The sequence below is a fragment of the Symphalangus syndactylus genome, chromosome 1, assembly GCF_028878055.3.
Source record: "Symphalangus syndactylus isolate Jambi chromosome 1, NHGRI_mSymSyn1-v2.1_pri, whole genome shotgun sequence".
In the NCBI taxonomy this organism is placed as follows: domain Eukaryota; kingdom Metazoa; phylum Chordata; class Mammalia; order Primates; family Hylobatidae; genus Symphalangus; species Symphalangus syndactylus.
The window spans coordinates 9,966,352-9,993,906 of NC_072423.2; the positions used below are offsets into that span (position 1 = coordinate 9,966,352).

At 45.7% G+C, this 27,555-nt stretch overlaps 1 protein-coding gene across 7 annotated transcripts in view; it reads right to left on the bottom strand.

Annotated features, from left to right (window-relative positions):
* The window catches only part of ZNF236 (zinc finger protein 236), a 151,757-nt gene that overhangs the window by 22,983 nt on the left and 101,219 nt on the right, over positions 1 to 27,555 (bottom strand). For 6 of the 7 annotated variants that reach the window (XM_055296143.2, XM_055296138.2, XM_063614711.1 and 3 more), the window contains 6 exons: positions 26,538 to 26,903; positions 24,881 to 25,026; positions 24,546 to 24,786; positions 23,954 to 24,133; positions 14,786 to 14,973; positions 1,502 to 1,633 (listed from right to left, as the gene is read on the bottom strand). In XM_055296143.2, coding sequence (XP_055152118.2) covers positions 1,502 to 1,633; positions 14,786 to 14,973; positions 23,954 to 24,133; positions 24,546 to 24,786; positions 24,881 to 25,026; positions 26,538 to 26,903 — 1,253 coding nt within the window. Of the gene's footprint in view, positions 1 to 1,501; positions 1,634 to 14,785; positions 14,974 to 15,992; positions 16,075 to 23,953; positions 24,134 to 24,545; positions 24,787 to 24,880; positions 25,027 to 26,537; positions 26,904 to 27,555 lie in introns of those variants that run through there. The other variant, XM_055296154.2, reaches the window with a different exon arrangement.

The following is a 27,555-nucleotide window of genomic DNA, read 5'->3' on the forward strand; positions in this document are numbered from 1 at the left end:
AATAAGGTTTCACTACAAAAGCATTATGAGAAAGAGAGCTTAAAAATATGACCAAGCTGCCAATGCTTTTTCTGTCTCAATGAATGTGTGTGGTCAACAGTTACCTCACCAGGCCTGAGGTACTCAAACCCCGCACACTCCACAGAGCCCTTGATCAGCTCCCGAGCATCACCCATAAGCCCCTGGAACATCCTGCTATTAGTAGGTAAGAGTGTATTTCATACCCAGAACCTTGGGCAATGCCACATAGTTTGTGCTGATGATGTGACTTATGGTGAAGGCCTGTTTTTGTTTCATCTGGGGACCTGGGCCACTGCATCAGTTTGACCTGGAGGGGCAGGGGCCTGGAGACCGCATAGCTAAGCCCAGCCACGCAGGCACTCCATGGCCACATGACTGACTGTAATACAATTCTGGATACCAGAGCTTAGCTGAGCTTTCCAAGTTGGCAACACTTGGCAGAGTGGTGTCACACAACTTTCCTGGGACAATCAGTGTCCATGTGACCTCACTGGGAGTGGACACTGGGAAGCTCGTGCCTGGGTTCTCTGGACTCCACCCCACGTGCCTTTTCCTTCTGCTGGTTCTCACCTGCACCCTTCCATTGTAACCACAAGTATAAACCACAACCACCAGTAGATCAGTTTTCTCTGAATCCAGTGAGACCTTGTAGTGAATCATCAAACCTGAGGGCACTCTTGGGGACCCTAGACACAAATGTGTTAACGTTATACAAACTGAAATTCAGTGAGACAGCTCTGGTTACTCAGGTCAAACTGCAGGACATCCCCAGTGCTCGTTATATCTCATTTCTTTGTGAAAAAGCCCTTGTCCTACAGAAAAACCGGTAAGTCATTATTCTGAAAACTCATTTGCTAAAAATGTTTAATGCTTCCTAAATTCAGAGATTATTCATCATCTGCGCTTTAATTCTGACCCTGGAAACTTTTAAGGAAAGAGTTTTTAGACTCTTCTATATTTAGACTACTGCTTACTAAATATTTTGGCTCCCAAAAACACGTATTTTAAGAAAAAAGACTAGCCAAATGACAAATAGATCTTGAACACACGTGTGCATGCACACCCACACGTATATGAAAAATTCTTAACAGAATCAGCAAAGGTGTTACTAGAAAATCTGCAGAAAGAACTAAGTGCAAGTGGCTGGATATGTGAAGTCTGATCAGTGGGCAAATATAATAAGATATTAATAAATTTAAAATTAGATTTACATATCACTGGTGGCTACATCTAATTTTGTGGTATTAAAACCTCACTCCCTAGGAAACAAATCACAAAATGAATGAGATATCGTACCCATCATTCAACACACGCCCCCACAGAGTCTATGTCCACTCAGGATTCAGCTGGGGACACCTCAGAAGTCAGCCCCAGCCACCTGGGGCACACAGCACCCCCATGACCCTCTACCACCATCCCTTCTGAATCTGCATGTTTTTAAAAGCGACAAAAGCTCTGTGAATGAAGGAATATCCTGTACCTGGTAGGCTATTTCTTCACAAGCAGCAGACGCCGACTGTGGCGTGTGGCTCACTAGTATGACTTGCGGCGAGCCTGCTCCGCCCTGGCCCGAGAGAGAGGGATCCGTGAGGAGGGCTGGGAACTGCTGACCCTGGCAAAAGATTAGTACTATTTCAGAAGTTGTAACATTAGCAAAACAAGCAATAATTTAAAAGATCTTTTATGGTGCAGCTACCTTGGAAAACAAGCTGGTAGCTCCTCAAAAAGTGAACCGTGGAGTCACCATGTAACCCAGCAACCCAAGAGAAGTGAAAAGAGTCCGCTCAAAGCCTTGTACAGAAATGTCCACAGGAGAATTACCCATAGCCAAAAAATGGAAACAGCCCAAATGCCCATCAACTGATAAATGCACAAATGAAATGTGGTATAAGGGAATATTCTTCAGTAATAAGAAGGTACAAAGTTCTGGTACATGCTACAGCATGGAGGAGCCTTGGAAATACTCTAAGGAATGAAAAAAGCCAGTCACAAAAGACCACACGGATGATGACATTTCTATGAAATACCCAGAACGGATGCATCTACGGAGACAGAAAGTAGACTGGCAGTTGCCGGGGCAGAGGTGAGGGTGGGCCGGGGGTCGGGGGAACATGGAGTGATGGCTCATGGCTCCACGTTTCTTTAAGGGGAGATGAAACGTTCTAAAATTAGACCATGGTGATGGTTGTACAACTCTGTAAATACACTGAAAACCATTCAATTGTATACTTTAAAAAATTAGGTGAACTTGTATAAATTACATCTCAGAGTCTCTACATGTGTGTATATTTAAAAAACACTTACTTGCTTAGAAACGCATATAAAATTTTGCTATGCTATAGAAAACTACCGTAAGTCTTCTTACCAGCCCAGCACACCTCTAGCTATGAGAGCGGATCTGAGAGAATAAGAGAGAATGAGAAAGGTAGGGTGGTATGGGGCACAAGAGCAGAGAGGAAGCTGCAGCTTAAAGGGTCTGAATATCTACTGCAAATGCTGAATTTATAGAAATAATTCAGCATGCAACTTGAACTGCTGCAATCAGCACTGATTCTAAACATAGTTTACACACAGTTAAAACCGTGGCTGATCACAGGAAGCATTGCTGATGTTCCTGGCTCCTGTGCTTTTTTTTTTTTTCTTTTTTTTAAATTTTTTTTGCACACAAAACAATAAACATTTTCTAAAAATACATACAAACAAAAAGATGCATATCAAACATATTAGGAAGGTTGCACATGGGAAGATGGGGAATAGAAATGGGGAGTGGGAATTAAAATAAATGAGAGAGGGACTTTATATGGATCAGTGATAATAACTCAATCCTCTATTTGACAAAGAAGAAGGAGAAGGAAGAGGAAGAAAAAGAAAGTGGGATAAAGGATCAGAAAGGGAGGAAAATAGAAAAAATTAGAGTATGACTCCAGGGTAGACCTGTTTTGTTGTCACTGGGTTGGTTGGTTGGTTTGTCTGTTGTATTTTTCATATGTTTCGCCATGTTGGCCAGACTGGTCTCGAACTCCTAGCCTGAAGTGATCAACCCGCCTCGGCCCCCCAGAGTGCTGGGACCACAGGCGTGAGCCACCACGTCCAGCCCCCACATTGCTTCTGGCCTCCGTGGTAGACCTCCTAGACGGGGCAGTCAGGCAGAGGCGCTCCCCACATCCCTGACGGGGCGGCCGGGCAGAGGCACCCCTCACTTTCCAGACGGGGCGGCCGGGCAGAGACGCTCCTCACTTCTTCCCAGACGGGGCGGCCGGGCAGAGGTGCTCCTCACTTCTTCCCAGACGGGGTGGCCGGGCAGAGGTGCTCCTCATTTCTTCCCAGACGGGGCGGCCGGGCAGAGGCGCTCCTCACTTCCCAGACGATGGGTGGCCGGGCAGAGGCGCTCCTCACTTCCCAGACGGGGCGACTGGGCAGACGCGCTGCTCATTTCTTCCCAGACGGGGCGGCCGGGCAGAGACGCTCCTCACTTCTTCCCAGACGGGGTGGCCGGGAAGAGACGCTCCTAACTTCTTCCCAGACTGGGCGGCCGGGCAGAGGCACTCCTCACTTCCCAGACGATGGGTGGCCGGGCAGAGGCGCTCCTCACTTCCCAGACGGGGCGGCCGGGCAGAGACGCTCCTCACTTCTTCCCAGATGGGGCGGCCGGGCAGAGGTGCTCCTCATTTCTTCCCAGACGGGGTGGCCGGGCAGAGGCGCTCCTCACTTCCCAGACGGGGCGACTGGGCAGACGCGCTGCTCATTTCTTCCCAGACGGGGCGGCCGGGCAGAGACGCTCCTCATTTCTTCCCAGACGGGGCGGCCGGGCAGAGACGCTCCTAACTTCTTCCCAGACTGGGCGGCCGGGCAGAGGCACTCCTCACTTCCCAGACGATGGGTGGCCGGGCAGAGGCGCTCCTCACTTCCCAGACGATCGGTGGCCGGGCAGAGGCGCTCCTCACTTCCCAGACGGGGCGGCCGGGCAGAGACGCTCCTCACTTCTTCCCAGATGGGGCGGCTGGGCAGAGGTGCTCCTCATTTCTTCCCAGACGGGGTGGCCGGGCAGAGGCGCTCCTCACTTCCCAGACGGGGCGACTGGGCAGACGCGCTGCTCATTTCTTCCCAGACGGGGCGGCCGGGCAGAGACGCTCCTCACTTCTTCCCAGACGGGGCGGCCGGGCAGAGACGCTCCTAACTTCTTCCCAGACGGAGCGGCCGGGCAGAGGCGCTCCTCACTTCCCAGACGTGGCGGCCGGGCAGAGGCGCTCCTCACTTCCCAGACGGGGCGGCCGGGCAGAGGCGTTCCTCACCTCCCAGATGGGGCGGCCGGGCAGAGGCGCTCCTCACTTCCCAGACCATGGGTGGCCGGGCAGAGGCGCTCCTCACTTCCCAGACGGGGCGGCCGGGCGGAGGCACTCCTCACTTCCCAGACGGGGCGGCCGGGCAGAGGCGCTCCTCACTTCCCAGACGGGGCGGCCGCGCAGAGGCACTCCTCACATCCCAGAAGGGGCGGCCGGGCAGAGGCGCTCCTCACTTCTTCCCGGACGGGGCGCCCGGGCAGAGGCGCTCCTCACTTCCCAGACGGGGCGGCTGGGCAGAGGCGCTCCTCACTTCTTCCCAGACGGGGCAGCCGGGCAGAGGCGCTCCTCACTTCTTCCCAGACGGGGCGGCCGGGCAGAGGTGCTCCTCACTTCCCAGACGATGGGTGGCCGGGCAGAGGCGCACCTCACTTCCCAGACGATGGGTGGCCGGGCAGAGGCGCACCTCACTTCCCAGACGGGGCGGCCGGGCAGAGGCGCTCCTCACCTCCCAGACGGGGCGGTCGGGCAGAGGCGCTCCTCACTTCCCAGACGATGGGTGGCCGGGCAGAGGCGCTCCTCACTTCCCAGACGGGGTGGCCGGGCAGAGGCGCTCCTCACCTCCCAGACGGGGCGGTCGGGCAGAGGCGCTCCTCACTTCCCAGACGATGGGTGGCCGGGCAGAGGCGCTCCTCACTTCCCAGACGGGGTGGCCGGGCAGAGGCGCTCCTCACTTCCCAGACGGGGCGGCCGGGCAGAGGCACTCCTCACTTCCCAGACGGGGCGGCCGGGCAGAGGCGCTCCTCACTTCCCAGACGGGGCGGCCGGGCAGAAGCGCTCCTCACTTCTTCCCGGACAGGGCGGCCGGGCAGAGGCGCTCCTCACTTCTTCCCGGACGGGGCGCCCGGGCAGAGGCGCTCCTCACTTCCCAGACGGGGCGGCCGAGCAGAGGCGCTTCTCACTTCTTCCCAGACGGGGCGGCCGGGCAGAGGCGCTCCTCACTTCTTCCCAGACGGGGCAGCCGGGCAGAGGCGCTCCTCACTTCTTCCCAGACGGGGCGGCCGGGCAGAGGCGCTCCTCACTTCCCAGACGATGGGTGGCCGGGCAGAGGCACACCTCACTTCCCAGACGATGGGTGGCCGGGCAGAGGCGCACCTCACTTCCCAGACGGGGCAGCCGGGCAGAGGCGCTCCTCACCTCCCAGACAGGGCGGCCGGGCAGAGGCGCTCCTCACTTCCCAGACGATGGGTGGCCGGGCAGAGGCGCTCCTCACTTCCCAGACGGGGCGGCCGGGCAGAGGCGCTCCTCACTTCCCAGACGGGGCGGCCGGGCAGAGGCGTTCCTCACCTCCCAGATGGGGCGGCCGGGCAGAGGCACTCCTCACTTCCCAGACCATGGGTGGCCGGGCAGAGGCGCTCCTCACTTCCCAGACCATGGGTGGCCGGCAGAGGCGCTCCTCACTTCCCAGACGGGGCGGCCGGGCAGAGGCACTCCTCACTTCCCAGACGGGGCGGCCGGGCAGAGGCGCTCCTCACTTCCCAGACGGGGCGGCCGGGCAGAAGCGCTCCTCACTTCTTCCCGGACAGGGCGGCCGGGCAGAGGCGCTCCTCACTTGTTCCCGGATGGGGCGCCCGGGCAGAGGCGCTCCTCACTTCCCAGACGGGGCGGCCGAGCAGAGGCGCTCCTCACTTCTTCCCAGACGGGGCGGCCGGGCAGAGGCGCTCCTCACTTCTTCCCAGACGGGGCGGCCAGGCAGAGGTGCTCCTCACTTCCCAGACGATGGGTGGCCGGGCAGAGGCACACCTCACTTCCCAGATGATGGGTGGCCGGGCAGAGGCGCACCTCACTTCCCAGACGGGGCGGCCGGGCAGAGGCGCTCCTCACTTCCCAGACGATGGGTGGCCGGGCAGAGGCGCTCCTCACTTCCCAGACGGGGTGGCTGGGCAGAGGCGCTCCTCACTTCCCAGACGATGGGTGGCCGGGCAGAGGCGCTCCTCACTTCCCAGACGTGGCGGCCGGGCAGAGGCGCTCCTCACTTCCCAGACGGGGCGGCCGGGCAGAAGCGCTCCTCACTTCTTCCTGGACAGGGCGGCCGGGCAGAGGTGCTCCTCACTTCTTCCCGGACGGGGTGCCCGGGCAGAGGCGCTCCTCACATCCCAGACCATGGGTGGCCGGGCAGAGGCGCTCCTCACTTCCCAGACGATGGGTGGCCGGGTAGAGGTGCTCCTCACTTCCCAGACGGGGCGGCCGGGCAGAAGCGCTCCTCACTTCTTCCCAGACAGGGCGGCCGGGCAGAGGTGCTCCTCACTTCTTCCCAGACGGGGCGGCCGGGCAGAGGCGCTCCTCACTTCTTCCCAGACGGGGCGGCTGGGCAGAGGCGCTCCTCACTTCTTCCCAGACGGGGCAGCCGGGCAGAGGCGCTCCTCACTTCCCAGACGGGGCGGCCGGGCAGAGGCGCTCCTCACTTCCCAGACCATGGGTGGCCGGGCAGAGGCGCTCCTCACTTCCCAGACGATGGGTGGCCGGGTAGAGGTGCTCCTCACTTCCCAGACGATGGGTGGCCGGGCAGAGGGGCGGCCAAGCAGAGACGCTCCCCACCTCCCAGACGGGGTGGTGGCCGGGCAGGTGCTGCAATCCCAGCACTCTGGGAGGCCAAGGCAGGCGGCTGGGAGGCAGAGGCTGCAGCGAGCCAAGACCACGCCACCGCACTCCAGCCCGGGCAACACCAAGCATCGAGTGAGCGAGACTGCGTCTGCAGTCCTAGCACCTCGGGAGGCTGAGGCGGGCAGAGCACTCGGGGTCAGGAGCTGGAGACCAGCGTGGCCAACATGGTGAAACCGCGCCTCCAGCCAAAGGAGAAAAAGCAGGCAGCGGTGGTGGCGCGCGCTGGCAATCCCAGGCAGCCCGCGTGGCGGGGCAGCAGTGAGCCGACTAGATTGCAGCCTGGGCCACAGAGGGAAAGAAAGAGAAAGAAAGAAAGAAAGAAGGAAGGAAGGAAGGAAGGAAGGAAGGAAGGAAGGAAGGAAGGAAGGAAGGAAGGAAGGAAGGGCTCCTGTGCTTTAAGGTGAGGGGTGTTTCTCAATGTCTTAGGGAACTACACAAGCTGAGCCCCCAAAAGGAAATTAAGAATTGAGGAGGGGATGCTATATTAGTCCGTTTTCACGCTGCTGATAAAGACATGCCCTTGACTGGGCAATTTACAAAAGAAAGAGGTTTAATTGGACTGACAGTTCCACATGGCTGGGGAAGCCTCACGATCATGGCGGAAGGCATGGAGGAGCAAGTCACATCTTACATGGATGGCAGCAAAGAGAGGAGAGCTTGTGCAGGGAAACTCCCCTTTTTATAACCATCAGATCTCATGAGACTTATTCACTATCATGAGAACAGCAAGGGAAAGACCTGCCCCCATGAATGAATTACCTCCCACCAGGTTTCTCCCACAACACATGGGAATTTAAGATGAGATCTGGGTGGGGACATGGCCAAACTATAACAGACACAGTAGAAGAAAAATAGGACTGAGGTGGCATTTTTAAAAACTTCCTCCATCAGAGAATTTTAGGTTCACTTCTTAAGGGAAAGAGTGGCAGGTGGCAAAATAGAAGCCAAAAACATACAAAGTCATCATCAGGGATTCCAGAAAAAGAGAGCTTCTAACTTGATTTGGGTTCCTTACTTCCCATATGCAGCCTTTTAAAAAAGCAAAATGAGGCTATTTTAGGTATCTCCATATATCAGCCTAATTTTTTACATAAATATGATCTAAATTGAAAAGTTCTTTTTCTTTTTTTGGAGATAAAGTCTTGCACTGTCACCCAGGCAGTGTCTATGAGTGTCATGAGTGCAGTGGCTCAATCTCAGCTCACTGCAACCTCTGCCTCCCGGGTTCAAGTGATTCTTGTGCCTCAGCCTCCCAAGTAGCTGGGATTACAGGCATGCACCACACGTGTGGCTAATTTTTGTATTTTTAGTAGAGATGGGGTTTCACTATGTTGGCCAGGCTGGTCTCAAACTCCTGACCTCAGGAGATCCACCCGCCTTGGCCTCCCAAAGTGCTGGGATTACAGGTGTGAGCCACTGCACCTTAAGTTCCTATCTATACTAATAAAGTTTCATGTTCCCTACCTCCCTACATAGAGAAGTTGATTGAATATTGCTATTTTCAAATACCAGTGAATGCTATACTTTTTTGTGACATGTCTGTTGACAGCTGCTGCCACCACCCTTCTTATCAGACTACCCAATTTGAAAAACTGTATTAATCCACCTAGACTTATTAATTCACATTTGTTTCATTAATCAAAGACCAAAAAAACTGCTGGTCAGAAATTCTGATGCACATAAGAACCAATTGGCTCAATAAATTAATATATTCCCAAACTAAAGGTAAGATATTTGAGAGTCTTAGCTTATACAGGTATATCAAGGGAAAAATTACAACTTCTTGTTGTTTTGAAATAGCAAAATTACAGAAATAAAGAACAGAGTGGCAGATGTCAGGGTTAAGAGGGTCTTGAAGTCATTATAAAAAGCAACACGAGGGGTCCTTGAGATGATGGAAATATTCTGTATCTTGGCTTATCAATGATAATAACTGTTTGTGATATTACACTACAGTTCTGCAACATGCTCCTGTTGGGCAAAACTGGGTAAGTGTATATGGAATCTCTCTACTATTTTTTAAAAATTGCCCATGAGTCTACAATTATCTCAAAATAAAAACTTTAATTAAAAAAACTTGAATAATGATAATAAATGTAATTTATTAGCTTATCATTTTTGTTTCAATTGCAAACCTTAAGTATTTTTTTTTTTTTTTTGAGACACAGTCGTGCTCTGTTACCCAGGCTAGAGTGCAATGGCATGATCTCGGCTCACTGCAACCTCCACCTCCCGAGTTCAAGCGATTCTCCTGCCTCAGCCTCCCGAATAGCTGGGATTACAGGCACATGCCACCACACCCAGCTAATTTGTTGTATTTTTATTAGAGATGAGGATTCACCATGGTGGCCAAGCTGGTCTCGAACTCCTGACCTCAGGTGATCCACCCGCCTCAGCCTGTGATTACAAGCATGAGCCACCACACCCAGTCAACCTTAAGTATTCTTAATGCAAATTCCCTGATTTAAAAATCAGTGTCCAATAAAATCTATACTCAACAATTAGCTATACTTATGGAAGTGATACACAAATCGGCTAAAACAATATAATCTAAAGGTTATTTACTTTTGGTTTGTATTATCATTTGCAGTTGGTTTCTTTACTATATTTGGTTTACACTGAGGTAAAGATTACAGGAATTTGCATTCCCCTGGAGCACATGAACTTTGCAGCATGAGAATGTAACAGCAAGCACTGTTTCAAAAAAAAAATAAAAAAATAAAAATTTAAAAAATTAAAAAAAAATTAAAAAAAAAATTTTTTTTTAATTAAAATTAATAAAAGGATACTATTTAAGTAAACTAAGACCACCTTTCTCTGTTTTTAGGACATTTTCGTTCATGGATTTTATAAAGAAACAAAAAATAATACATAATAAGTTTATGTGACTTTCCTATCTTTTAAATATGTACAGTAATTTCTATGTTTATATTACTGTTTCCTTCAGTTCCCTTAGGGAGATTCTTATTTTTCCACGCACAGAGTGCAGTGTTCAGGGCGGTATAATGCTGAACAATTTGATTTCTTCACATTGGATCTCTTCCCCGTGCTATTAGTCCATTTCCTCATTAAGTTCAAGGAGCACGTGTCATTTTAAGGAACTAATATTAAATCATTCGACATTTATCCCCTAGTGAATAACTCTTAACTGAACAATCATCGTTAGACACTGGTTAATTTCTCTTGACCACCTTCTAATTTTCAGGTCAAATTTAATTTACATATTTACAGCCATTTTCTTGTAGGTTCATTAATCTCTTGACAATAAAATGGTGGTTTTATTGCTATAAGGATTCATTATGTTTAGAAAAATACCATTCATAAAGCTAAGAAAGTTTTCATCTGGTTTTTGCAAGTTTTCAGAGTATTAAATCAGCATAAGTCTAAGTTTGCCAGCTAATAGAAAAAAGATTCAAATAAAGCTACACAATTTCTATTGGATATTTTAAAATTACTTGTTGGACAATGCATGCTAATTAATCAATTTGGTTTAAAAATTTTGTATTTGATAATTTTTTTTAAAGTACAGAAAAGAATATACAGAATGAACTTAACCCACCAAAGCTTAATAGAAACACTAACGTATCTGGATAGACACAGGTTCCAGAAGACCCACCCGGCTCCTGCTGCTCACAAAGCCTCCTGCTCCCATGTCTGCAGGCCAGAGTGGAAGGGCTGAGGGGGGCAGCAGGGAAGCACTAATGGCAGGGTGTGTGGCTGCAGGCACACCCTGGATGCCAGGCACAGGAGCCACCTGTGCAGTGGGTGGGAGGGAGAGGGCGTGGCAAACGAGGTACTTCTGGCAGCTCAGCCGGCAGAGCCCAAGTCCACGTGGCATGGCAGGGGCCAGGCAGGAGCCAGAGGGGCAGCTGATGGAGTCTGTCCTGAGGCGCTGGGGACCCACAGGACTTTTGTCCAAAAGCAGCATCCTAAATGAGAAAGTGACCCACTGGTGTGAAGCCAGGGAACCTGGGTTGCCAGCTGGTGAAGACAGCAGGCCCAGAAACGGGCCACAGCGCATCCCAGGGTCATCACTGCCACCAAAGCTTCACTCTACAGCCCTTCTTGAAGAACCTGCTTGGAGAACCACCTGCCCGCTCACAAGGCTCCTGGGTGACCCGTGTGCACTACACCAGCAGTTTCCACCCTTTTTGGAACCAAGCAGACTGGTTTCGTGGAAGAAAATTTTTCCACAGATTTGAGGTAGGGGCTGTTGGGGAGATGGTTTCAGGATGAAACTGTTCCACATCAGATCATCAGGCATTAGCTAGATTCTCATAAGGATCACACAACCTAGATCCCTCACATGTGCAGTTCACAACAGGATTCATGCTCCTTTGAGAATGTAACGCCCCAGTTCATCTGACGGGAGGTGGAGCACAGGCGGTAATGCTCTCTGGCCCAAGCTCACCCCTGCTGTGCGGCCCGGATGCTAGCAGACCATGGACAGGTACCAGTCCACAGCCTGGGAGTTGGGGACCCCTGTTCTGCAAAAAAGGCATGGGACATCCTGGCCAATATTTGCAGACTTTAAAAATACAACCAGAAAATACTGAGAACTACTTACTGAACTTTCATTTTAATTGTAGTGGATAATTCTCAAAGTGATAAAACTTAACATACAGAAAATACACTCTCATAATCACTGAAATAAATGCCTTTCTGGGTTTTTCTCAGCAAACTCCATCCCCACCCTCCAAAAGTTATTCAAAGGCATTTAACTAATTAAAATTTATATTTTAAATAATTTTTACTTCTTTACTATGTCTTTAATTACGATAGTTAAAAGCCTACAATAAGAAACACACCAGGGACCCTGGGAGCTGACTCACACATACAACAGGACAGTCACCGTGTTCCCAAATGCAACGCTAGGGTCGCCCACCGTGTTCCCAAATGCAGTGCTAGGGTCGCCCACCGTGTTCCCAAAGCCCAATGCACGTTACACCCTTAAGGCTTTATAAGACAACAGGAAGTGTAAGGTCATATTTACAGCCGTCATCATTTAAATATAAAAACAACATCTTAGCAGCAAATAAAAACGTGGGAAAGACAAATGACTCTGAGTTAGTGTACAGACTCCTGTACCTGGATTTGAAGTGTGTTCCTCCAATGGTAAATAAGGAAAAGTGCTCTCCCATCCAGCCTCCCCCTGCCCACTGCCTGCCCCAGACTCAGGGGGCTTCACTAGGCCCTGAGATACAGTGACCAAGATCACAGGTAGAAAAGGAGACCTGGCTGGTCCACCATAATCATCACGCTTCCTGCATCTGGGAAAGCACACCCCAGTCATTTACATCTTAGGATGGGTACTTTTTTTGTTTGTTTGTTTTTGTTTTTGAGATGGAGTCTCACTGTTGCCCAGGCTGGAGTGCAGAGGTGCGATCTCAGCTCACAGCAATCTCTACCTCCCGGGTTCAAGTGATTCTCTTGCCTCAGCCTCCCAAGTAGCTGGAATCACAGGCGCCCACCACCATGCCCGGCTAATTTTTGTATTTTTAGTAGAGACGGAGTTTCCCCATGTTGGCCAGGCTGGTCTCAAACTCCTAACGTCAAGCCCATCTCAGCTTGCCAAAGTGCTGTGATTACAGGTGTGAGCCACCACGCCCAGCCAGTCGGTTACTTTTGTTCCAACCACAATTTTAAAACATGATGCGAATTGCTAACATTTAGAAGGTTAACTATGTGACAAGCAGGAGTTGATAGTGCATAAGAGCAGGTGAAGAAGGTGTGTTAAACTCCATAAGCAGTCACGCGCTCCGCACAGCTCAGGAGGAATGCCTGTGAATGAGATGCACGCTCTGCTTCCCAGCACCACACGTGGCTGTCAGGGGCTGCCTGACAGGTCCCTGGGGGCACGCCGTAGGCAGGGCTGCTTGGCTACAGGCAGGTCAGCCAAAGGGGAGCCCCTGTGTCCACTGAGCAGGAACCCTGGCATGTGGTGTGCCTGGGTCACCTCAGAAGAGGGTAGTGGCTATGCAGGGGGCCTCGGTGAGGAGCCCTAGGCAAAGCCTGTTTGCCAACAACATGTGAGCATCCCATAACTGAGGGAGACTGACTGAATGCTGCCTTGAAGCAGTGCAGAGGAAATGCTGCTGTTTCACTAATGAGAGGGACTAGAGCTTAGAAGAGGTCATTTCTTCAGCAAGTGGCTGTAATAGTGTTAGGATCAATCCTGCTCTAGATGCCAAAATCTGTTTTTCTTGTACAGTGAGCCTAAAAAGCAGAGAAAGGACAATCAAGGAATGTGTTTTGGTGAAAACAGCCTCAGCTTTTTTTCTGAGAGAGAGAAGGTCTCACTCTGTCGTTCAGGCTGGACTGCAGTGGTGCAATCACGGCTCACTGCAGCATCGACTTCCCAGGCTCACCCAATCCTCCCACCTCAGCCTCCGGAGTACCTAGTACTACAGGTGTGCACTGCCATGCCTGGCCAAATTTTTTATTTTTTGTAGAGACAGAGTTTTTCCATGTTGCCCTGACTGGTCTCAAACTCCTGGGCTCAAGCAATCCTCCCACCTCAGCCTCCCAAAGTGCTGGGATTACAGGCAGGAGCCACCTGTGTCCAGCCTCAGCTTTCTAATTCTGCTGCGTATTTTGCTTCTATTACAGCCAGGAACAGACACACAGAAATCACAATTTACATCAACAAAGAATAGACTTTTTTACAGTCAACTATGAAAATTCTGACACAGCCTTATTATAATTAGTCTTCAACTATCAAAATGCTGGCATAGCCTTGTTATAATTCATCTTCATTGTAACTAATCATAATGTATCATTATGATTTTCCTAATTAAAGTCTGAAAGGTTTTTCAGCATCTTAGCTCAAAGAATCATGTAAAAATGTACACTCCTTTGGCACAGCACTTCTACTGGTAGGAGTTCATCTAAGAATCTCAGTGACAAAGGGCATGAAAATGTCCATACTACTTATTGAAACCATGAACACAACATAATGCCCCTCAATAAAGCTCATCTTTATTGAGCTTTATGATGTACACAATAAAATGTGTACATCATTTTATAAATTTCTGCAGAAATTTATAAATATGTACCTTATACATTCATATAAAGGTGTAGAAGGATATATACATTAAAATGTTAACTGTGGTTCCATTTGGGTGGTGGGATTAAAGCTTTGGGTTTCAAATGTCCAACAACAATAGACTGGATTAAGAAAATGTGGCACATATACACCACGGAATAGTATGCAGCCATAAAAAATGATGAGTTCACGTCCTTTGTAGGGACATGGATGAAACTGGAAACCATCATTCTCAGCAAACTATCGCAAGGACAAAAACCAAACACCACATGTTCTCACTCATAGGTGGGAATTGAATAATGAGAACACATGGACACAGGAAGGGGAACATCACACTCCGGGGACTGTTGTGGGATGGGGGGAGGGGGGAGGGATAGCATTACGAGATATACCTAATGCTAAATGACGAGTTAATGGGTGCAGCACACCAACATGGCACATGTATACATATGTAACAAACCTGCACATTGTGCACACGTACCCTAAAACTTAAAGTATAATAATAATACAATTAAAAAAATAAAAAAATTAAAAAATTTAAAAAAAGCTTTGGGTTTTATGTTTTACCTTATTTTTTATGTTCTTCTATATTATCCGAATTTTCTTTTATCCCCTTTTTACATTTACCGTATTACTTTTTTAATCAGAAAAAAAAGCTACTTCGATTTTGAAAAAAAAATGCTCAGACTATTTATTTAGGAAGGAGTCAATGAATAATGTTTTCAAAGATCACTTTTTGAAAGGACCTTCGCATCCCTCTCTGCGGAGCACTTGCCTGAGAGGTGATGTTGAGTGTGACAGTGTCCAGGCCTCCAGATAGCATACCCTGAGTATCGGCCAGCGTCAGCGTGACACTGGCGTCACCTCCCACGCCCGACGAGGACATGACCAGGTTCTGAGTCGAGATGGCCGATGGAGACATCGGTGTTGTTGAAGGAAGGCTTCCGCTTGCAGTGTTAAGTTCTACAAAAGAGGCAAAGTAAGTAGATCAATGGGAAGGCCAGACAAGTCCAGGTGTAAGGGCACAGGGAGAGCGATGCTCCCACCTGCAGGAAGCAGCATTCATGCTGCCCGAGGTCTCCAAGCTGCACCAAAGAAATCACAGGGTCTTCAATTCTAATTTTAGGATAAGGCTTTTCTTAGTTTTTAAACATCTTTACATATGAATATACTGTGCTTCTTAAGTATCACACACACAGAGAAAAATCAGTAAACAAAGAGTGAAAAATGTGACCCCACAGTCCCAGTCACAGCTACTACTGTAGAATGAAAGCTCAGACAAGAATTTCCAGGGCATTGTCCCTATCCACAACTAAAGAGACCAGCTAAAGAAAGGAAGCAAGTGTGATCCACTGAGGAATAACTAGCTCCAGAGCTTACAGGATAAATTTGACTATCTCTGCTCATTTTCTCACTATCATCACCCTTACTGATTCTTATTCTAAAAGACAGGAGCTCAAAATAAATCTCATAAATCCTTTAAATATTCATTTATCCTGCATGACATCTTAATTTTCTTCAGAAAAGACAACAAAACTGAAATATCTCCCCTTGTAGCCGATACTAAGAGAAAGGAAGGTATCTGGTGAAGAAAGGTCTTTTCTTTACAAAACAGACCCTCATGCACCTTGCTGGCAGATGAGGCGGGTTCAGCATGGGATTATCAAAGTCTTGTAGTGGGCACCAGTGAATACAACGTTGAAAGTATAAACACACGGGCACACACACGCACGCTCACTTTATCTCACAGTCAAGCCATCCATTCATCTAAAACATGTATTCCTCATCCACTTGTGCCAGCCACTGTGCCAGGCGCTAAGGATGCCGAGATGACGACCAAAGGAAAGTTCAAAAAGCTATTTCCTAACCAGGTTTCAAAACAAAACAAACACACTCCTGTCAGTACTTTGCTGTGACTTGGGTCACATCAGTCCGGCACTCTCCTAGGAGTCAGGGGCCAACAGGAAAACTAGGTTACTTACTTGTCGCTGGAGTTCTCCAAATACAATGCCTCCACAGATCCACACTCCTGGGGTCCCACACTGTGCTGCACAGACCTGGAACCTTCAAAAGCAGTAGAACCATTAGCAGGCTGGGAGGCTCGAGCGCTGAAGCAGCCGCCGGGGCTCCACAGATAGCTAGGTGAGACCCTCCCGCCTGCTCCAGCGTCCGCACAGAGTGCTGGTGGGAGCCCGAGGAGTGTGGCCTTCTGGAGGACGTCTGCATGCGCTAAGCATTCCAGTGACCAGTACAGCAGCTGACCTAATAGTTGTCCTCCTAAAATTCCCTCCACAAACTCTTACCGCACACTAGCCTGCGGGTACGTTTTTAACATGACTGGTCAAAACCGTAGAGACTGGGGTGGGGGGCAGGGGGGGCAGGTGGTAGCTGCCAGTGAGCTTGCACAGAGGGAAGACAGGGAAGAGATGCATGTGCCTGTGAATCTCGCCCAGGATCACACTTAGAGCCAAGGCGAAGCCAGCGCACAGCAAAAATTCAAACCTAACTCCAACTGCTGAAATAAAGGAACCAAAGATCTTCTCCCCGCTCCCACCAGTCAACTAATCCTGACTTTCTAGTGATTATTAAGGTATCAGAGGTTCCGGGACTGTGCAGCATGAAAAATGTAAAAAGATACAGAAGCCTTGTGTTTGATTAAAGTGAAACCTGACACAAAGTTCAATGAAGATAATAAACAACTTCAGACAGGGCCAAAATTCGTATTTCAACTCAAACAGCGAACCTTTAATAATGTCCTAATTCAACGGATTTTCCACAAACAGGATGAGACCAGTTCCAGCAGAACTGTCCTCAAAATGATTGAAAAGAACACGTGACTAGAGCAGAAAAAAGTTGAAATTTTCTTAAGCATGCAGTTAAGTTACAAGCTACAAATAGCTCTTAACTATCTATTTGTTAAAAGCTACAATTTTATATTCAAATTAAATACTCTTAGCATGAAAATGAAGATCCCATGCTGAAGTGAAGATTGTAGACTCTTACTTTTATTCTTCACTTATTTTTCTGAAACCACTGTTCCTCCAGCATGTATAGAGCAATACAAGTCTGACTTCATGATTCTGACTCAAAAATAAGTTAAAAAGATTAATAAACTGTACACTCATCAAACCCAACATTGTCTTAAATCTCTTGGGATATCGCCTCATAGCTTCTAAGAAAACATAATTTTGTAAGGTTCTAAACATAGTTTAAAAGATATGATATCAGTTTTTTCTTGCAATTAACTGAAATGTGGGAAGAGAGGAGGTGGGGGCAGCAGAACAGGAGAGAAGCATCGGGGTAGCCCCTCGTTCCCAAGCATCCAGGTCACTCAAAGGGACAACTTGTGAGGACGAGAATGTCCTCTTCGGTTTTAATATACACCGGGGAATGGGAAATGATAAATTGCTGAACTACTTAAAAATAAAATAAGTGATTATACTTAAATCTAGAAGAAACTAAGGCTAGAATAACCTTACAAATAAATAGAAAACAAATATTGGTCTTTGCTTCTTTCATTGAAAGCAGAACTCAATTTATTCATCAAAATTATCTTAAATTTAAAAGTGGACGAAGGTAAGAAAAAAAGATAATACTCATTTGAGATGAATTCCTTAAAAAGTTGTGCTAAATTTCTCAAGCCTCTATCAAGACTACGATCTGCTTCTGAGACAGTACTTACATTCTATGGGATCATTTTTTAAGGAAAACTCTTTGTGTCAGATTTGGGAATGGATGTTGTTGGGATGAAACTTTGAAACAGTCTTCAACTCCTGCATCACGAATCTCAACAAAAGCATGTGCTTTTGTCCTGCATGTGAAATTCTGACTAATTGTCTCACTTGGATTTATCGCAAATCCCTAAGTGGTGATACACTTCTTTCAATGCCTTCGATTAAGACGAAACAGCCAGAGTTAACCTAGAAGCTGAGGAGTCTTAAACAAACCTTGCTTGCATAGAGAATCAAAAAATAATAATAGCCACATACATATTCATTATGCTCAACATAAGTTTTGTATGGGCATTAGAGGTTTTTATTTGAGTGTTTACCTTAGAAGAGTCATGTTTAATTTCAAAATAATGTCATTTTAATTTCAATTATTAGTGGTGTGGCCTCAAGCTAGATCTGAAACTGACTTTGACTCTAGATAAATACTGCTCACTAAGAGGCAATCTCCTAGCTACTACTGCAGAGTTGAGATCCACTACATAATTATAACTAGGACAAATGGAATGTGCAAGCCACTCTAACAACATCTGCTTAATATCAAGGATTAAGTGGGTCAATATATGAAGAATTGCTTCCTATACCCAGGATTATTCAAAGATGCCAAAGGTATTCAAGAACATAAGACAACTTACTTGATCACATAAAACTAACCCTGTATTTAAGAATAGCTGATATTACATTAATACACAAATATTCTTTAATTATGCATTCATCTTTTATTTTATAATGTCACCTAATCCCTTGAAAAGCTTTTTTTTTTTTTAATTTAACAAGTGGGATATAAGCTAAAGTAGCCTAAGAGAGAGAGTGAGAGAGAGAGATTGATTTTCTCAGCTGACTCTTTCTTTTTTCTTCTTGAGACGGAGTTTTGCTCTTGTCACCCAGGCTGGAGTGGCGCGATCTCGGCTCACTGCAACCTCCACCTCCCAGGTTCAGGCGATTCTCCTGCCTCAGCCGCCCGAGTAGCTGGGATTACAGGCACCCACCCCACGCCCAGCTACTTTGTTGTATTTTTAAAGGAGACGGGGTTTCGCCATGATGGCCAGGCTGGTCTCAAACTCCTGACCTCAGGTGATCCACCCGCCTCGGCCTCCCAAAGTGCTGGGATTACAGGCATGAGCCACCATGCCTGGCCTCGGCTGGCTCTTTAAAAAAAGGTCTAAAAGAATAATAATTTTAAAAATGCAAATCAGCAAAGTGCATATGTTTGTACAGAAATGTCGGTTGCATAACATGTGGGAACCTTGCACCCACTGACTGAGGACAGCTCGCCTGCCCTGAGAGGACCCTCATCTGAGTGTGAGATGCTGGTGTGACACTTTTAACATGCACCTGTGGAGGTGAATTTATAGGTACAGCACTTACTACCGAACTAGCCAGATCACAGGAGTTTAAAGAAACGCGGGCAGCCAGAGCAGAGCCCTGGAGTGCATGCGCCCTCATTCCATCCAACTTCTCCCTTCGGTCAGAACATCCCCAATTTCGAATCAAGCAATCTGCTGCGCCTGCAAACATCCAGGATCACCAAGAGGCACAGACACCACTCCACTCAAACTGAAACCTCTACAACCCGACTTGTCTCTCCATCAATGTGCCAGGGGTTCACTAAGGATGTTGAGCAGAGTTTCCAGGAAGACATGAGGCTGCACTGCTGACGGCCACTTCCTGCTCAGTGAGGCCAGCTAGCAGGGCGTGAAACCAGACATCTCACCCAGAGCCCTGCACCACGAGCGACTATCGCTCGCTTCGGCCCCCACACAAGCAGCACGTCTTCACATTGCAACATGAACCGCGCAGCAGGGGAAAGATGATGAACTCACAGCCTAAGATTCGAATTCTAGAGATGAGAAGAACACACTGCCTGATCCTTTAAAAACCACAAACTATGAGTTTTAGAAAATGTTTGGAGAAAAAACATTTGCTATGTAACTTCAACAATACATCATATATTTTGGATCTTCCACCCATTAAAATAGCCACACCTCCTTGCTTCAGCTAAAGGCCACCACGGGCCACGCAAAGCTGAGAGGCTGGCGTTGGGAGAAAAGCCGCCCCACTCCCAAGCCCCTCTCTCATCTCGGCCAGGATGTCGTCAAAGAAGCCGCAGGGCCACCCCCTGTGACATGTGCTCTCTGTGCCATCACCTCTCCTTTATGTATGGTTATAGCTGTAATTTTATAGTCACTTGTGGATTCCTCAAAAAATGTCTGCACTCCATTTGTTTCTAAGATCCAGAACGCAGGACCAGCTCTGACCTGCCCAGAGTCATAGTCCCAGATTTTGTGCAATTCTTACCACACAGCAGACACTATAATCTTTTATAGAATAAATGAACTATGGGACAAGAAGTCATTTCAATTAAGAATTAAGCATGAAAAAAGGTCTAGCTTTTGGGTACAAACATATCTGAAGATTAGTTTTTTTTTCCTCACAAAGTGATATACATAGTTGGAAAATAACAAGGCTAAGAAGTGAATGCAATCTCTACAAGGTGAAGAGAACAAGATAGGTATGTTATCCTAAACTGTTAATGGTTACTTACGAAACTGTCATTTATCTTACATGAGCTCATTTATTACGTTGGTGCAAAAGTAATTGCAGTTTTTGCCAATACTAATATGTTTATTTTTCATAAAATTCTATGCTTTAAAATCTTAGAAAGCTGCCTCCTTTCCATTTTTCTATTCTATATTCAGCTGGTGTCAGAAAATTCTCACTGAACGGCAGAAGTAATGAGCTAAGTAAGAGACTTCCAGCGCTGGGTTAGAAAGGGACAGTTTTGTACATGGAGTTATTAACACGCTAACTTGTATAAATATATGATGCTTTGTATAGTTGAATAAAATTATTTACTTTCATGACTTAAAAAGTAACATCATCGATTGGTTGGTAACATTAGATTAGAGAGAATTTTGTACCCTAGAATTAGACATAAGCCAGTAATCCTTACAGAATGATACTCCATGTGACAAAGCATGACGCTGACACACCTGTCATGCTAAGGACAGTTTAACTCCTCATTGACTGTGGGCAGAGCTCTTTAGCTCCGACCTCTTATAATGTCTTTCTCGGCTAACTCGTCTGCTGTGTGCCTGAAGAGCTCAATGCTGTGCTCTGGGAGAGAAGCTGATCATTGCTTATTGTTAGGGTGGCACCTGTAGATTGATCATTGATTTCAGGCACTAACAATCTTATGCTCCCGTTTATTAATGGTTCACTATTTCCATTAGAAATGTGTTGAATAAGTTCTTGACCTAAATGGAAATTAATATTGTGGTATCTGAAAACAACATTCTAAGATGCGTATTGGCAAGTGTGTTAAACATATAATTGTATCCTCAAAGCTTTCATTGTCATTTCAGTAAAATTTATGGAAAAATGAAAATGAGACCACGAAATGCATTTCCCTAAATGACAGTATTTGTTCACAGTTTTTAAGCTGTGAAGTATTTTAAAAATACTTCTTATGAGTTCTACTTTAACTCAGTATTTAGGCCCTAGAAATCACACACTTTGTTGAATAAAACTGTCAATGAATTGAAAATATTTCCAAATATAGTGCATTGACAGGTAATAGCAAAAGCATGTTAAAAGGATCTGAGGTGCATCACCAGGCGATAACAGAACCTCCCCTCCCTGCCCTCCACTGGGCAGGCTTGCCGAGCCCATGATGCTGCGGTTTCCCGTGTGCTGTGTTCCTATCCCGTGTGTTCTGAATGCTCTCAAGTACACACTAACATGCCTGCAATACATTCCCACTAAAATACATTTGCTTGATTCAAAACCCATTTATGCCAGCTTCATCAGCTACTGTAATGATATAATGAAATCAAATAGTATGGCAACCAGAAATGAATATGAGAATAAAAAACCTGTTGGACATCCAATGGAAACCAAACTGAATGCCTTGGAAAAACTTGGTAAAGATAAGATACTTTAAACATTCTGCTGTCAAAATAGGTGTAGGCAAGACAACTACACAAAATCAGAGAGAAAAAGATTCAAAAGACAAAAGTACGCTGTACTATGATTGCTTTATAGTGACCTACATTCTCATGCAACGCTAAAGAAATAGAAACAGGAAATGAAACTGCATGATGAACATGAGTACAGGCAAAAAGTTTAAAAAGCAGAAAATGTATTATCACCTGAGCAGACCCATATTCAAAAGATCCATGGATGAATCTCCAAAGTATGCAGATGTCACTTGTTTGGTTCCCAATTTTATATACCTTTTTATTAATAACTGGGCTGAAAACATCAGGTAAAAGGACTTTCATTGTATCTGGACAGGGTAATTCCGGGAGGCAAAGGACTGTCTTTGCCTTTCACTCAACGTGTAATCTTTTTCTGAATGCTAGGACTCATGAACTGCCTAAAGTCTGCAAAACTTAGCTGAAGTGATTGGTGCATTCTCTAGTACTTGCATGCATTTATAATCCTATGTGTTAATGGAAAAAAGAACACACTAAGAAATCTTTGAAAATTTCCATGGAATATCTAGATGCTTTTAACAGGTTACCATAAATTAAATGCTTTTTGCAGCCCTTTCAAAATAGGATAAGGAATTGTATAGCCAATTCTCATTATCCATCATAGTAAGTGAGAAAAAACAATCTTAAGCCCAAAATTGAAACCAAACTTATTTCATTAACTCATTTAAGGTTTTCTCCTAGAACAGCTGAAGCCAAATTCTTAAAATATTAGTTATATTCACCTACACTTTCAAATATACTAACAAAATAACCAAATGGCCAATAATAACATACAGGAAGAAAAGAGGCACAATCCACAAACTGAAGAATGCATTTTCTTAACTCTGAGCAAGAACCATGCACTATGTGGTTTTGATAGGACCTAGCACAATACTTCTTATATTAAGTGTACTCGAGGAAGTTAATTGGATCAACCAAATAGCTTTCCTAAAATATTATAACTCTTCTGTATCTCCAACATTAAAATTCAGATATAAATGTAATTTTAAAAGGAGGAAGGTTACCGAATTATATAAAATTCAATGTTGATTTTTGCTGTCCAACAGCATCTAAAAACCACTGCATCTCATTTAAAAGCAAAGCTGTACCTAAAAATAGTTCCTCAAATTTCTCACTAATATATTAAAAGAAATAAAGACACCTTCCTGAAAAAGAAAGCTTCTGGTTTTCTTATGAATACCTTTTCTTTCAGTTCTGAAATTAATTTCTGCAGAAATATCTCTGAAACAGCAGAAATCCTGCCCTTCATGGTTGAGTCCATCTAGAATGCTGTCCTTCTCCACAGGTGTGCTTCAGGGAAGTGGGGCTGCTTCCCTCTATCACATCAGATCTCCACAGAGGGTGTTTTGATTCCTAGCAAAATGTCTTTGTTAACATCATCATCAGGTTGTGAGTCTTAAATGAACTAATATCGAATGAGTTAATATCTGTGGAAGTTACTAGAATATCTAGCACATAGTAAGGGCTCCAAAAATTGATGAATTAACAAATGACTCTTAGTAATATGAAGAGTTTATAGTTAAGAGTCACGTGAGCGAAGCATACCAGGAAAATATGTTCAATGCTCACTGAGATCCGAACACACTATGGGAATTAATGATACGTAAGGACCAAGGAAGGCACACAAGGAGAAAAGTCAGAATGCGAGCAGCATAGCCCTGAGACAGGGAATGAGTCAGCCTGGTGACTGGCGGAGAGAATTAGATTGCCAATTTTAGGTGGGCTTTACTGCCAAAGGGTATTTCCTACCCGTTTATCTACTTTTCAATGTTCTCCCATGTTTCAATTTTTCTATATAATCCTAGTAGAATTCTTAAGACATACAGTAAAGAGAGTGCCATGGGCATCTAAAACGCCCTAATGTAAACAGTTTATACCAGTTTCATGGAGCATGAGTGAGAACCACAAAGTTACGTTTTCTGCTGTTTGCTAAACAAAAATAACTTATTCTCTAAAAATGAGTCAATGAATGAAAGAATTAAATAACTGACTGTACTCAAACTGGAAGTGACATGAGAAACTATAATTTTTCATTTCTGGTACCAGATCTGAATTAGAACACTTTATTTTCACTAAACTTCAACTTCTCCCATAAATTACAAATACATATTGAGCATGGGCTTTATGCACAGCAGAGTCTTGTAGGAAAAGAGACAGTAAGATACACAGTACTTAAATTGCAGGGTGGAAAGATGTTTAAAGTAATAACTTACTAACCGGAGATAGTCAGGGTAATTTCCTGTGGAGACCCCGAGGAAGGCGTGGCAGTGGGCCCAGCGGCCTGTGCCAGGACCTGGCTCAGGCTGGAGTTGTTAATGGTCAGGGTGATCTCGTGGGGACCGCCGGAGGGGGACACCAGACCTTGCGAAGTCATCACTTGAGTGAGGTCTTGGGTCCCTGATTGTCATTACAAAGCAAAACAAAGTTGAGCTTCAAAAAAACCAATTTCCCCTGTTTTTATATTAAAAATATTTTAATTAAACTGTTATTAAATATTTCAGTAAGACAAAGATTTAAAACAAAGCATCAGTCATCTCTAATTCCTTCGTCTAAGAAGAAAGCCTTGCGATGAAATGAAGTCAGGATGAAGAGTAATTAAATGAAGGTAGTAATAATCTAAGGGCATATATTAAATACATATCATTAATTGTAAGAAAAGCTTATTTTATTTTATTCTCAGGACATTTGATTTATTCTCTTCTACAAAGAGAAGAAAATGACATCGTAACATCCTAAAATCAAATATGTGATCACAAGCAAGAAACTGAAACTCCAGCTGTCAAAATAAGCAAAAGTGAGTGGCTCTTACCACTGCTGTTGGTGGTCAGCACTGAATCCTGCTCAGACAGCGGGCCTATGGTCAGGTTCGCAGAGGTCACTGTGGGCTGTAAGGACAGGCCTGAGATGGGCTGGATGACCACACTGGCGGGGACTGTGCTGTCCGACGTCTGGAGAGAGCTGTTCTGTGGGGCCAGGCCAGGCTCCCCTGTGAGCTGCTGAGCTAATAGGTTGCCCTGCTGTAGCGTCTGCTGCAGAATGCTCGGATCGATCTGAAAAGCAGCACAGGTACTTGTAATGAAAACTTCATGCTTCTCTGTGATGCCAAGAGAATTACAGCACAGGAGACCATGGAAGGTGTCATACCTGCAACGTAATGTTATTAATGCTGGCAGCATCGATTCCAGAAATCTGTACATTTGGTCCAACCAAGTTAGCAGCCAACTGTAACTGGATGCCTTCTAGGGTAGCCAGGCTCCCATCTGTCAGAGACACAGTCAGGTCACCCCCAGCTGGCCAGAGAAAGAGAAAGGGAATGACCGAGTATTATGAATCCTTCTTAAAACCAAAGTAATTCATTTTTTACATAGGGATTTTTAAATACATAAGGTGTACACATTATGTCAATACAATGTTGTTGTGGAATACGAACACCTAGTTTATACCATATACATATATATGCTGTCTAATCACCCTTTATACCATATATACACACACTGTCTAATCACCCTTTATACCATACACACACATACTGTCTAATCACCCTTTATACCATATATACACATACACTGCCTAATCACCCCAGAAACCTACTTTATACCATACACATACACCGTCTAATCACCCTTTACACCGTATACACACACACTGTCTAATCACCCTTTATACCGTATACACACACACTGTCTAATCACCCTTTACACCGTATACACACACACTGTCTAATCACCCTTTATACCGTATACACACACACTGTCTAATCACCCTTTATACCGTATACACACACACCGTCTAATCACCCTTTATACCGTATACACACACACCGTCTAATCACCCTTTACACCGTATACACACACACTGTCTAATCACCCTTTATACCATATACACACACACCGTCTAATCACCCTTTACACCGTATACACACACACTGTCTAATCACCCTTTATACCATATACACACACACCGTCTAATCACCCTTTACACCGTATACACACACACTGTCTAATCACCCTTTATACCATATACACACACACCGTCTAATCACCCTTTACACTGTATACACACATACTGTCTAATCACCCTTTATACCATATATACACACACACTGTCTAATCACCCCAGAAACCTACTTTATACCATATACACATACACTGTCTAATCACCCCAGAACAACTCTGTGAAATAGATACTCATATTGCCCACTTTAAACATATCAGAAAAGTAGCTCAAAAAGATTCTACTGATTAGCCGAAGGTTCAAAACAACCACTACTACTGAGTGGCGGTCAGGCTGCAATCATGCCACGAGTCACAGAAACAGAAAGAAGGGCACACGGGACATCTGACTGCCATGTACAACTGCTGCATTTACTCGCAGGTACACAAATCAACACAACTAGCTAAAATGTAACACTTCTCAAGCACTACGAGACCCAAGAACAACTGGAAAACTGCACTATATCAAAAACAATGCTAATGAGTATTTATAAATTACACTTCTCACTACTAAATTTATGAGAATGCCAACTGAGTAAAAACAAGTTTACACCCACTGAAAACAAAAGGTAAACAAAGTGCTTAGTGTAAAAAAAGCAGCTGTCATGGAAGACAGAATGGGAAATGGAATGGAGCAATGTCTGCAAGATGGAATTCCAATGTTTCCGAATGCCTTATAAGGAAAAGGCTCAAAGAAGGGAAACATGGTGCTACGGTAAACAACACCTCTTCTATTGTGGAAATAGACAGCAGCAGCGCAGAACAGTTCAATCACTGTGCCGCTCTCATTCCCCCAGCTCAGCGTTTACCTGACACAGAGGCAGGGAGAATAGCTTGGCCCACCAGTCCTGGTTGCAGCAGATTCTGATCAAACTGTCCTGTTAGAACAGAGTTGTTCATGATAAACACGTTAGGATCGGTAGAGGAGGAGTTGAGGAGGTTTACGGGCTGCAGTCCTTCCGACGAGCTTCGAGTCATAGGCTTTCTGGCCTTCTTTGGGTCTGGTTTATAATGAAACTGCATGTGTGTCTTCCTTCTACCCGAGGTACGGAAACGCAGCTCGCAGTGCGGGCATTTGAAGGGCTTGGCTCCCGTGTGCAGACGCATGTGGACCTTCAGACTTCCCTTTGTGGAGAAGGCGTTGCTGCAGACGTGACAGCTGAAGAGCTTCTGACCTGTGAAAAGCCCAGCCAAGAATCAGCAGAGGCGATGGCAGTCGCGACACTCACACCCACCCCACTCAGCTGTCAATATGGATGTAAATATGTTGAATCAGTGGATGGAAGTACTTTAATGAGAATCCCTTTCACTTATAAGATGTTATGGATGTCACAGGCAATTGTTGCATAAATTTAACAGTATTTATGCAAGAGTCTAATCACCCCAGAGCAACTCTGTCAAACAGATACACTTTATACTATACACAGACACTGTTTAATCACCCCAGAAACCTACTTTCTACCATATACACACATACACTGTCTAATCACCCATTATACCATATATACACACACTGTCTAATCACCCCAGAAACCTACTTTATACCACATACACATACATTGTCTAATCACCCCAGAAACCTACTTTACACCATATACAAATACACTGTCTAATCACCCCAGAACAACTCTGTGAAATAGATACTCCTTTATGCCATACGCATACACTGTCTAATCACCCGAGAAATCTCCTTTATACCATATACACATACACTGTCTAATCACCCCATAACAGTATATTGTTTACAATTTGAATTTAGCATTTTCACAAGCCTTTGAGGTTTACAGGGTTTCTAAACCACTGCATTATTCTGAACCTTGATTGGAG